This window comes from Macaca thibetana, chromosome 4 (genome assembly GCF_024542745.1).
Source record: "Macaca thibetana thibetana isolate TM-01 chromosome 4, ASM2454274v1, whole genome shotgun sequence".
NCBI lineage: Eukaryota > Metazoa > Chordata > Mammalia > Primates > Cercopithecidae > Macaca > Macaca thibetana.
Window position 1 is genome coordinate 10,755,492 of NC_065581.1, and position 12,866 is coordinate 10,768,357.

Here is a 12,866-nt window from a genome sequence, read left to right on the forward strand (position 1 = left end):
GGAGGCTGCACTGAGCCAAGATCATGCCACTGCACTCCAGCCTGGGTGTCAAAGTGAGACTCTGTCTCAAAAAAAAAACCAAAAAAAACAAAAAAGCAACTGCTGGAATGACAGGACATTAACATGAAAAAAACCTCAAGATACAGAACTTACATCTTTCACAAAAATTAACTGAATATGGATCACAGATCTAAATTTAAAATGCAAATTATAAAACTCCTATTAGCTGGTTGTGGTGGTACACGCCTGCAGTCCCAGCTACTTGGAAGGCTGAGGAGGGAGGAAGCTTGAGCCCAGTGAGCTATGATTGTGCCACAGCACTCCAACCTGGACAACAGAGTGAGACCCCCATCTCTAAAAAACGTGTTTTTTTTTAAAGCCTCATAGAAAATAACAGGATAAAATAATAAATAACCTTGGGTTTGGTGATACCTTTTTAGATATGACATGATAAGCACAATTTATGCAAGAAAAAATTAAGTTAGGCTGCATTAAATTTAAAAACTCCTGTTCTTTGAAATACATTGTCAAGAGAAAGAAAAGACAAGCCACAGATTGGGATAAAATATTTGCCAAAGACATATCTGATAAAGGAATGTTACCCAAAATAGACAAACTCTTAAAACTCAGTAGTCAAGAAAATAACCCAATTTAAAGGTAGACAAAGGATCTGAACAGATACCTCACCCAAGAAGACAGACAGATGGTAATGCATATGAAAAGGTGCTCAACATCATGTCATTAGAGTGTGCAAAGCATAATAGCAGTGAGATGCCACTACACATCTATTATAATAACCAAAATTCAAAACACTGATGCCACCAAACACTGGTGTGGATGTGGAGCAACAGGAGCTCTCATTCATTGCTGCAGGAAATACAAAATGGTACAGATACTTTGGAGGACAGTTTGGCAGTTTCTTTTATTATTTTATTTATTTTTTTTTTATTTTTGGAGATCGAGTTTCACTCTTGTTGCCCAGGCTGGAGTGCAATGGCACAATCTTGGCTCACTGCAACCTCCACTTCCCGGGTTCAAGCAATTCTCCTGTCTTAGCCTCCCAAGTAGCTGGGATTACAGGCATGCACCACCACGGCCAGCTAATGTTTTTGTATTATTAGTAGAGGTGGGGTTTCATCATGTTGGCCAGGCTGGTCTCGAACTTCTGACCCCAGGTAATTCTGGAAAAAGAAAAACTGTGGAGACAGTAACAAGGTCAATGGTGGCCAGAGGTTCAGGGCAAGATAGGGAAGGATGAATAGGGAGATGACAGGATTTTGAGAGAGTAAAACGATTCTTATACTATAATGGTGGATACATGTCCTTATACGTTTTGTCAAAACCCATAGAGTACAACACAAGAGTGAACCCTATTATAAACTATGGACTTTAATTAATAACAATGTATCAATACTGGCTTATCGGTTGTAATGAATTATCTATATGAATGCAAGATGTTGATAATAGGGAAAATCAGGGAGGGGGAGACGAAGGGGCATATGGGAACTCTACTTTCTGATCAATATTTTCATAAATATAAAATGGCTTTTTTTTTTTTTATTGAGACGGAGTCTCACTCTGTCGCCCAGGCTGGAGTGTAGTGGCATGATCTCAGTGCACTGCAACCGCTGCCTCCCAGGTTCAAGTAATTCTCCTACCTTAGCCGCCCAAGTAGCTGGGATTACAGGTGCCCACCACCATGCCCAGCTAATTTTTGTGTATTTTTAGTAGAGATGGGGTTTCGCCATCTTGGCCAGGCTGGTCTTGAACTCTTGACCTCAAGTGATCCACCCGCCTAGGCCTCCCAAAGTTCTGGGATTACAGGTGTGAACCACTTTGCCCGGCCCTAAAACTGCTTTTTTTAAAGACTACTAATTAAAACAACAACAAATAGAATTCAGGATATAAGGTTTAAAAACATAATGAAAACACACTAGTTAACCATATTTATTTTAATGTCTATTCAGAGTTTAAAAGTTTCCCAGTAACACAAAAGACTGCACAGCTTTGAGACATTAAACTGTACAAATACATATAACCATTACCCCTAGGATAAATTACTCTTTAGATTTTAACATTTTTCAGCATTTTACATCTGAACAGTTGAATCTTCTATACAAAAATATCATTATTATTATTTTATAATATGCCTTGGATAATGCCCACAAGATGACACCTATTACAATAGCAGTTGTTACAAAGTCACAAAATACATAAAAATCTCAGCAGTTAACATTATTATTCTTTAAAAAGAATTTACAGTACTAAGGTCCAGCCCAGAAAGTGGCAAGTTTAAACAGAGTAGCCCAAAGTTCGAAGTGTCTATTTAAAATACCAGTTTGGAAATAAACTAAGAAAATAATATGTGTACTATGTGATATCACTGCCCCAGCAGCTGAACGCACTTGCTTTAGAGCAAATGTGAACGTCAGAGCTGAGTCAGCGGTCAGCAGCATGAGTTGGCTTGGGGGAACCAGCTGGCACGCTTCACCTTTGAGTCTGGTAGGGACACAGAAACAAAGCAGTTTGAAGAGTCCAATGAACCAGCATCAAACACAGTTTCCAAAACTTTCTTAATGATGTCAAACCAAGAGAACCTTGACTTGATTAATATCAAAGTCATCAAGCCATTGGGTTTGACAGTCACCTTGAATTCATAGGAGCTGTACTGTCAAGATCAAAATACAGGCGGTCTACTAAAACCAGGTGGCATAACTTTGATACTCTCTATGTTAAAGACACATTTATTTCTAAAAAAAAAAAAAAAAAAAAAAAAGGCTGGGCACTGTGGCTCACACCTGTAATCTCCACACTTTGGGAGGCCGAGGCAGGTGGATCACCTGAGGTCAGGAGTTCGAGACCAGCCTGAGCCTGACCAACATGGTGAAACCCTGTCTCTCCTAATACTACAAAAATTAGCTGGGCGTGGTGGTCGTGCCTCTAATCCCAGCTACTTGGGAGGCTGAGGCAGGAAAATCACTTGAACCCAGGAGGTGGAGGTTGCAGTAGGCTAAGATGGTGCCACTGCACTCCAGCTTGGACAAGAGTGAAACATCGCCTCAAAAAAAAAAAAAAAAGACATCCTGCTCAAGATTGAACTTACCATCTCTCCCATAGCTTCAAAGAAGAAAAACAAATAATTGCAATCTTTCTGTCACTGACAAAATGGCAGCGCAGAGCCTTAGCCAAATAAGAACCACAGCTGACAGCCAGCAGAGGTTGGCCCAACTGCGGTACAAAAACAAAAGACAAACCTCTTGAGCCAATCACAGCAAAGTGAAGAACTACTAAACCATTTGGGCACATACAACAAATGAAAACTAAAACACGTTAAACATTTTCTGGAAGTTTTTTTTTTAAGGGTTCTTATTGGATTTACTATTTATTAAATTGTAGATCAAATACTTCATACTTTGGCAAATAGTTTATTCAATACTTTGTAACATCCTACCCATATATCAACACTGTGGGCAGTGATTCTAAGAAAATGCATTTCTTGGAAATAAATAAAATAGGGGATGATTTTTGCTCTTCCAAGTACCCACTTTTGCATATTTCTTCCAGAACTCAGTAGAAATAGACATCTGTAGACATTTCCCAGGGTCAAGGAACTTGCACGTACTCTACAGAGCAATGCTGTGGGGTTTCACACCACAGACTCCTACCGGTGGCCTCCATACTTGGCCACCCAGTCTGTCCTCCCGTGCACTGAGGGAATGGGCTGTGCACGGTTCACAATATTTAGGTTTTTTGCTGTAGGATTGTAAGTACGTCCTGAAAACTGCCCCCGACCAGTTTTTGTGTTCCAGGTATATTCTGAAAGAAATCAGATTCGGAAAATAGGGTTTTACTCATTTGCTTATCAAACTCAAAGAAATTCATCCTCTCATTTGATGGGGAAAATCTGAATTTATGTTGAAAAGATTAACTCAGTACTCTCTGAGGCTTTTTAAATGTTAAAACCAAAAATTGTAGTATACTATTATGTTGACATCAATTAGAATTTCCAGTAGCTGGCCGGGCGCAGTGGTTCATGCCTGTTATCCTAGCACTTTGGGAGGCTGAGGCGAGGTGGATCGCCTGAGGTCAGGAGTTTGAGACCAGCCCGGCCAATATGGTGAAACCCCGTCTCTACTAAAAATACAAAAAAGTCAGCTGAGCGTGGTGGCGGGTGACTGTATTCCCAGTTACTCAGGAGGCTGAGGCAGGAGAATCACTTGAACCCAGGAGGCAGAGGTTGCAGTGAGCCGAGCTCGTACCATTGCACACCAGCCTGGGCGACAAGAGTGAAACTCTGTCTCAAAAAAGAAAAAAAAAAAATTTTCAGTAGCTGAAGAGCCAACATTCCTGGTTTATAGTGCTGACACTACTGCTATTTTCAATATTTTACTTTTCGATAGGCAAAGCCAGGTAAGAAGACCAAGAAAAATTATTGGCTCAAATTCAATGGGCAACACCCACAGTGTTAGTGACTTTGTAATGTCACACTGTGGTTACATCTAAATAACATTCACACAGTATCACCACAGAAAAATGTATTTGGAATTGTGAATCTATAAAACTGTGGCTTCATGGAGAAACACACATGGGGTCCTATAATAGATTTCTTTTTAAAAATTAAAATGTGGGTTTTATGATGAAGTTTTTTTGTTTGTTTGTTTTTGTTTTGTTTTTTAATGAGGCGGAGTTTCGTCCTTGTTGCCCATGGAGCGATCTCAGCTCACTGCAACCTCCACCTCCTGGGTTCAAGCGATTCTCCTGCCTCAGCCTTTTGAGCAGCTGGGATTACAGGGGCGCACCACCATGCCCAGCTAGTTTTTGTATTTTTAGTAGAGATGGAGTTTTTCTATGTTGGCTAGGCTGGTCTGGAACTCCTGACCTAAGGTGATCCACCCACCTCAGCCTTGCCAATGATCCACCCACCTCAGCCTCCCAAAGTGCTGGGATTACAGGTGTGAGCCATCGCACCCGGCCGATACTTCATTTCTCATTGGGAAAATCATAGGTGGGAACACAACTCCCTGAAATGGTAGGATCCTGAACTTTTTCTTTTTTTTTTTTTTTTTTTTTTTTGAGACAGAGTCTAGCTCTGTCGCCCAGGCTGGAGTGCAGTGGCGCAATCTCAGCTCACTGCAAGCTCCACCTCCTGGGTTCATACCATTCTCCTGCCTTAGCCTCCAGAGTAGCTGGGACTACAGGCACCCGCCACCATGCCCGGCTAATTTTTTGTATTTGTTTAGTAGAGACGGGGTTTCACCGTGTTAGCCAGGATGGTCTCGATCTCCTGAACTCGTGATCCGCCCGCCTCGGCCTCCCAAAGTGCTGGGATTACAGGCATGAGCCACCGCGCCCGGCCAGATCCTAAACTTTTAATTACAAGGTTGTTTCATTCATATATCTGACTGTTTAAAAATTTGTGAAAAATTTAAAATTTCCTGAACATTTGTTATCTGAACAATTTATGAGCTAAAACTGCTTCAACATTTCAAAGGACAAAGCAGGAGATCATTTTACAGAGAACTTTTGATGCCTTCTTCAGTCCTTCCTTCATGCTTTCCTCACCTCGAACTGAGAGCTAAGGTATCACAGGTATTGTATCTGAGGAGGGATGTTTGCTTTCTCCATCTGGGGTTTAAATATCTCTTCACACTGTGTAGTAGCTGCCATTCTTGGATTAAACTCTAAGTGTTAATGCTGAAATGAATCTGACCATTTTGTATCCCCAGCCCTAGCTATCCCATATTTACTGGCATGGTTGGCAGTTTTTCTTAAATTTTCCCTGTAAAACTGGGAGGTAAGAGGGAATTCTGTGAGCATGTGGTCCTGACAAGCTACTAACTTCAGCACGGGTGAACAAGATATTAAGCGTGGACACCCTGGGGAAGACGGCAGCCTGGCTGCGGTGTAGTTTGGTGGAGGCAGGGAGGCCAAGAGCTCCCCACTCCATGGTTTGACAGGTCCTTCTATTCCACTCTTTTACTGGGCTAAAATTCTCAAAGTCAACGCCACTAAAAAGCTATCTAACAAAGTCAGGGACAACGTGTCTACGAAGGCCAGTTAGGCACCATGTTTTCTAGGAAGAGCCCTTTAGTTACAGCCATTGGAAGAGAAAGGAGCCTCTGTCTGCTAAATTAGTTGAGCTCACCCATGTGGGCCATAGGTCAAAGTAGGAGTAGAAGAGACAGCGTGGGAGGGGAGTAGAGAGCGGGAGAGAGGAATAAGCCCAGCTGATTCAGAGAGGGAAAAGGGAGCATGGCATTAAGCTAATGAGTGAGGCTCTGAGGGCAAGAATTGAGAGCTTTGGGGAGTAACAAAAAGAAAAGCCTTTTTCCAGGTCATGACATCACCTAAGTCAAGTCCTAAATGGTTTTAAATGAAATTGTGTTCAGGACAATATTTTGTAAAACTTTTTCAAGAGGGAATCATTGTGCTAAGACGGGGGTAGAGTTGAGATTTAGGGTTCCTTTCCTAGATATACTAGAATTTTAGGACTCAAGTACCTTTGGTGAATAACCCAACAGCTGAGAGGAGCCCAGATCTCGTGGCAGGGCAAGAAATGCTTTTGTGCTTTAGTGGGACCACCCTGCACCTCACCGCCCCACAAGAGCGGGATAGTGAGCCTTGTAATGCTTGCTCTGTGTTTAAAAACTGCATCTGTCCTATCAAGGACATTTAACTTCTTATAGAAAATCTGTGCTAAATAAAGAAGTTTGCCTTTAGTTGTGGATTTAATTGATGCCACTATGATGTAACTGTTAGCAAGATATAAAACTTGTGTAAGATGCAGATCATAATAGTACCTCCTGGAATAGAGCCCTGGGAGAATTAATGAGTTAATGTACACAGAGTGCTTAAAACAGGATCCTGCACTTCTAAAGCGATCCTAAAGGGTGCTGTGTAGAACAGAAGTCACTCCTCCAAGTCCTTGTTATTAGTTTCAAGGCAAGGAATAAGGAAGTATTAGGAAGTTTGGAAGGAGAGATTACGCGGGGAGGAAGACATTGATTTTCCGTCTCAAAATTAGAGAGGTAGAGGCCGGGTGCGGTGGCTCACGCCTGTAATCCCAGCACTTTGAGAGGTTGAGGCAGGCAGATCACGAGGTCAAGAGATTGAGATCATCCTGCCCCATCTCTACTAAAAATACATAAATTAGCTGGGCGTGGTGGCGCGCACCTGTAGTCCCAGCTACTAGGGAGGCTGAGGCAGGAGAATTGCTTGAACCCAGGTGGCAGAAGTTGCAGTAGGGAGCTGAGATTGCGCCACTGCACTCCAGCCTTGTGACAGAGCAACTCTGTCTCAATAAAAACAAAAACAAAAAACAAAACAAAACAAACTTGAAGGGGAGAAAGAAGAGCAAAGACGAGACTATGGAGAAGGGGAAAACAGTTGAGTAAATATGGTAATGACCTGGTTTTATTTTCTTGTGGGAAACTGTCACCCAACTGGGATGACAGGAAGACGCATCTCTTACAGAACAGTGTTTTTCTAAGGATTTGCATTGACCACTTGAGAGTGATTAATATTTACTTCATTTTTTACCTTTCCTCCTATCACCATCTGGAGAAAATTCTGATAAGCAAAGTAAAGAAATGAAAAGTTAAGAAAAAGCATTTACTTAAAAAAATGAAAACAGGAATATGCATGCTAATTGGATAGAATAATTAATATATAAAGGCCTTCAATATCTTACAAAAATATTTTTTAAAAGACCCACTCTTGATTTATAAGAGTAGATACCTAGGTAACAAAATAATTTGAAACATTATGATTTTTTGCTTTTATATTAAAAATATAAAATGTGGCTGGGTACAGTGGTTCACACCTGTAATCCCAGCACTTTGAGAGGCCAAGGCAGGATGATCATTTGAGGTCAGGAGTTCAAGACCAGCCTGACCAACATGGTGAAACTGCGTCTCTACTAAAAATACAAAAAAAATTAGCTGGGCATGGTGGTGCATGCCTGTAATCCCAGCTACTTAGGAGGTTGAGGCAGGAGAATTGTTTGAATCCGGGAGGTGGAGGCTGCAGTGAGCTGAGATTACACCACTGCACTCCAGCCTGGGCAACAGAGCAAGACTCCATCTCAAAAAAATAAATCAATAAAATTTTATATTTCTAAATGAATGACTTATAAGGCTGGCTTAAATATTTGAGGCTTTATAAATATCACTGCTGTATATAAAATGTTTACTTATTTTGTTTCAGCGGAAAGATAATGAAGCAATTCTTTTCACAGATAAGGTAACTGTAGTACTACTTAAGCAGTTCTGTTGTGGCAAGAAATAAAAAATTAAAGAAGTCCAGGCTTTATACATTTTTAGCTCCAATAGTGTGAACTTTAAAGACTGGCATATCTAATCAGGGGTTTTAATATAAGATAGTGGTTAGGATAGGCTGTGAGCATACTTTCAGAGTCAACTTTTAAATTAAACTACAGGCCAGGCATAGTTGCTCATGCCCGTAATCCCAGAGTTTGGGGAGCCAAGGTGGGAGGATTGCTTGGGCCCAGGAGTCAAGATCAGCTTGGCAACATAGCAAGACCCTGTTCCTACAAAAAAAATATTTTTGAATTAGCTGGGCGTGGTGGTGTGCACCTGTATTCCCATCTACTCAGAAAGCCGAGGCAGGAGGATCACTTGAGCCCAGGAATTCGAGGCTACAGTGAACCATAATTGCATCACTGCACTCCAGCCTGGGTGACAGAGCAAGGCTTTTTCTCTATAAAAAAGAGTTAAAATAAATAAACTACAATTAGGTATCTTATCAAAGTTCTAATAATTTGCTTCAATGTTTATTTTTGGTGCTTCACTAAGGATATCTATTTCAGATTAAAATGATTCAGAGACCATTCATGGTCAAATCTGACTGGCTTAAGTACAGAATCATCACCCTCCATTTCAAGTGTGTACCCCGACATGTGGCTGTCACATGCCACGCCACTGGGGAGCAGGCTTACCTCAGTTCGGCATATCGCTGGAGGGTGGAGGGAGAAACCCTTCCCCACCAAATACTATTGCAAAGCAAAAGGCAGGGTGTGAAAGTCCTGCCACCACTCATTTCTACGCCCTAAGATGGAACTGTAGAGACACACCTCATGTTGACTCATTCATAAATAGAGTGTCAGCATTTATTAAGCTTTCACCCTGTGCCAGGTCCTGGGCAGAGGGCTCTGGAAAAGGCATTTTCTCACATCTCACTGTGCAGCACGGCACACTCTTTGGAAGTGGATTAAGTTGAGTTTCTATCCCAGCTCCACTAGCTGTGTGACCTCAGGTAAGTTACTTCACCTACATTTCGTCATCTGTAAAGAAGAGATCTAGCTACACCATCAGGTTATCATGAGGATTAAATGATATAATCCCAGTAAGCCCTTTACACTGTGCCTGGCAGAGAGTCACCACTTAATTAGAGGTAGCTCTTCTTATAATTATTAGACCCTCAAATACACATTTTTGGAAGAAAAATAGGACATTTCAGTAAAAACAAAAAGAAATGCATGAATGAGGTGAGGCAGACTAAAAGTCTTTGCTGGGAAAAGTGACTGCATAAACTTAAAAAGGAAAATGCTCCTTTCTGCTCAGGAATCTAGAAAACTGTATCTGAAGTTGTTCTTACCTGAAGCCGTTGCATTGAGAGGTGCTAAGTGGATCCTCTGGCCAGCTGACCGCACTTCTTTTTTGAGAAAGGAAGGAATATATCCTGACTGATTGTAAGTAGCATAGCTTCCAAGATTTCCTAGTGACATATCATAAAGTTTCACAGTCAGAAGGTGAATATTTTAGGCACAGTAGAATAACAATGAATACTCCCCCATTACTTCTAAATACTACTTTTCAGCATCTACTATGTTCTAGGCACTATGCTGTGCTTGTTACAGATATTCTTATTCCATCCATACAACAGCCCTCTGAGATCACATTATTATCCACATTATTATCCATATCGTGTGGCTCTCTGATGTTGAGTAACTTGCCTAACTTCTCACGGTTAGTAAGAGACTGAGCTGGAGTCTGAACTCAAGGCCCAGGGGTGTTCAGTTCACCCTGAACATGCCAGGCTTTCTCACGATCCCGCTTCTTAATATGGGGCTATGTTTCCCACTGCAAAGCCCCCATCTCTGAAGTGCTCTCTGTGTCTGTCTTCGTTCTGTAAAATGGTTGTAAGTGGACTTATTCTCGTTGGGTTGTTGTAGGGATTGATGAGACTCTTCAGAGCATGTGGCATAGAATCTGTACTCATTAAATGTCAGCTAGCATCATTGCTATCATTATCGTCACCATCATCATCACTATCGGTGCATGCTCAGTCTGGCGGTAGCATAGGGATGCATTGATGAGGAAAAATCTAGAGTCTGGAGACCAGTCAGGAAGTCACTGCTAATAGCTGAAATGAGAGAGGATGAGGGTCTGAACCACAACAGTGGCAGAGGGTGAAGAAGAAGGGAACGAAGCAGGTTCACGGGGTGGAGGTGGCAGGGAAAGAGGGGAATATAAACTCCTAAGTTTGTAGCTCAGGTGACTGGGTGCATTGTCCATGGATAGCAACATAGGAGGAGAATGAGGATTGGGGGAAAGACATGGTACCCAGAGGACATTCAAGTTGTGGCAGGCAGAGGGCATGTAGGCAGGCGTGGAGACTGGTAATGATCAGGGTGTGGTGGTTACAGAGTTGTGGGCTTGGAGGAGCCAGCTCAGAGGGACTGCGAATGCGCAGAGACCTGGAGTAGACCCCCAAGGAACATCAGCATTAAGGGACAGGAGAGAAAAGGACCCCATGGAGGAAGAGAACAGGTAGAGAGGTGGGTAGTAGGAGGAACAGGGTATGGAAATCTAAGACAATACACAATGAGTGTGGAAAAAAGGAATGGGAGATGAGGCAGAGGACTCGGATGGGATCAGCACTGCCCATGGGATCTGGCCACTGGGATGTCAAGATCTAGCGGAGCTGCTGCACTGGCAGGAAGCAGACTGAAGACAAACGACAACCGGAAGTGACAGGTGGAGCTAGCTCTGCATGGAGACAGGTTATCTCTAGAAGGCGAAACGGGGCTCTGATCACCCTCGTGGTTTCAAAGCACTGTTCAGTAAACAGAGTGTTTTCTCCATAGTGTTATCTGTTCACACGTCTCAACACTGGGCTCTTGTGTCCCTGAGGTCTCTCATGGCATATCAGGCTTCAACAGGTGTCTGCTTTTGAAGCAACAAATGTTAAAGTGCAATATTATGTTATCAGCCCCTAAAGGACTGTATACAGTAAGCACATGCTCTCAGTCTATACATGTTTAACCCTACTGAATTTTGCATAAGTTCAGCTGCTGCCTACTTTAACCTTTTACTTCAGAAACATTTTAGGAAGGAAATTCAAAGCAGTGATTGGATTCACTAGCAGCTTCAGTCATGTCTCTTGCTCTCATCGTCATCAGCAGAGCAAACACTTATTAAATGCTTAGCATGTGACAAAATTCCAGGTAGGGTTATGTAAGAATACCAAAGGAAATTTCGTCCATTTTACAGATGGGAAAGCTGGCTTAAACTACTTGTCCCAAACCACAAAAGCTGGTGAGTGACGAAATGGGGATACATCAGACTGTAGGATTCATGCATTGAACACTTATATGATGCTTCTTATTGGAGAAAGAAGTTGTTAGGGAAAAAAAAAAAAGAACAGAAAATTAGGTCTTCTTGAATTATTTTGGCTTATTATTCGAAGTACCTTGTATGCTGTGAATTTTCAGATTGGAGCCAGTGGTTAGCACTGTTGAAACCAGTGACACTGAACCCCTAGGAAATCCACCATCTCTATTAACCCAGTTAACCTTTTTTTTTTTTTTTAAATTATTTATTTATTTATTTATTTGAGATGGAGTCTTGCTCTGTTGCCAGGCTGGAGTACAGTGGCGCAACCTTGGCTCACTGCAACCTCCGCCTCCTGGGTTCAAGCGATTCTCCTGCCTCAGCCTCCCGAGTAGCTGGGATTACAGGTGCACGCCACCACACCCGGCTAATTTTTGTATTTTTAGTAGAGATGGGGTTTCACCATGTTGGCCAGGATAGTCTCGATCTCTTGATCTCATGATCTGATCTGCCCGGCTCGGCCTCCTGAAGTGCTGGGATTACAGGTGTGAGCCACCACACTCAGCCTAACCTTTTTTGAAAAGTGGTTGTTCATGCTTAATAAATGAATTTCAGAACTTTGAAAAAAAATTCCAAGAATATAGATCACAAAATTAGAAAATACTCTTTTGATTCTTTTCATTAGAATTATTTGCTTGATTTCTTCTATAAATGTCCATAATTAATTTAAGAAGACCAGCATATAACCTTTTGAGAGCATATTCATCTTAAAATCTCAATTACTGAAGGAAGATATTCTTGATGAGACAAAATGCTTTTCTTTGTCCTAGTCCTGATTTGACTTCTAAAAGCAGATCATCTTGGTCTTTTATCTCAGGATTAGGGGCACATGTTGAGAAGAGAATTAGACAAGAGATTCAAAGAACAAATTGCATTCATCTGACACCCAGAAATTACCTTGTAGGTCCTCTAATTTTTCAGGAAAAGTTTCATTGCATGATAGTTTTTCGATTGGTTTAATTATGCTTTCTTCTAAAGAGAAGACAGATGGAAAGAAAGAATAATAGTAAGGAGAAAGTTTTAGGAAAAGCAGAGAAAAAATGGATTAGATGATTAATGAAAAGACCCAGAAAGAACCCTTAAAAATGCAAAAATGTCCCCATGTGTTGTCACAGCATTTATTTGATGCCAACTGTATATTCCCCTGAGACTCAAAGTTGTTCTACTGTCATTTAATTGAATTTGTGTAATTGGTTGGTTCAGTGAATATTATTTTTAATTATCTGAAGAAAA

General features: G+C 41.5%; 1 protein-coding gene across 6 annotated transcripts in view; it reads right to left on the reverse strand.

Moving 5' to 3' along the window:
- Window positions 1-1,002: 1,002 nt before the first annotated feature.
- Window positions 1,003-12,866, reverse strand: part of MAK (male germ cell associated kinase) — a 67,438-nt gene continuing 55,574 nt past the window's right edge. For 2 of the 6 annotated variants that reach the window (XM_050789580.1, XM_050789579.1), the window contains exons 13-15: window positions 12,531-12,605; window positions 9,616-9,735; window positions 1,942-3,816 (exon numbers count right to left, since the gene is read on the reverse strand). In XM_050789580.1, the coding sequence (XP_050645537.1) occupies window positions 3,662-3,816; window positions 9,616-9,735; window positions 12,531-12,605 (350 nt within the window). In that variant the 3' untranslated portion in view covers window positions 1,942-3,661. Of the gene's footprint in view, window positions 1,197-1,941; window positions 3,817-8,909; window positions 9,302-9,615; window positions 9,736-12,530; window positions 12,606-12,866 lie in introns of those variants that run through there. The other 4 variants (XM_050789582.1, XM_050789581.1, XM_050789583.1 and 1 more) reach the window with 3 other exon arrangements.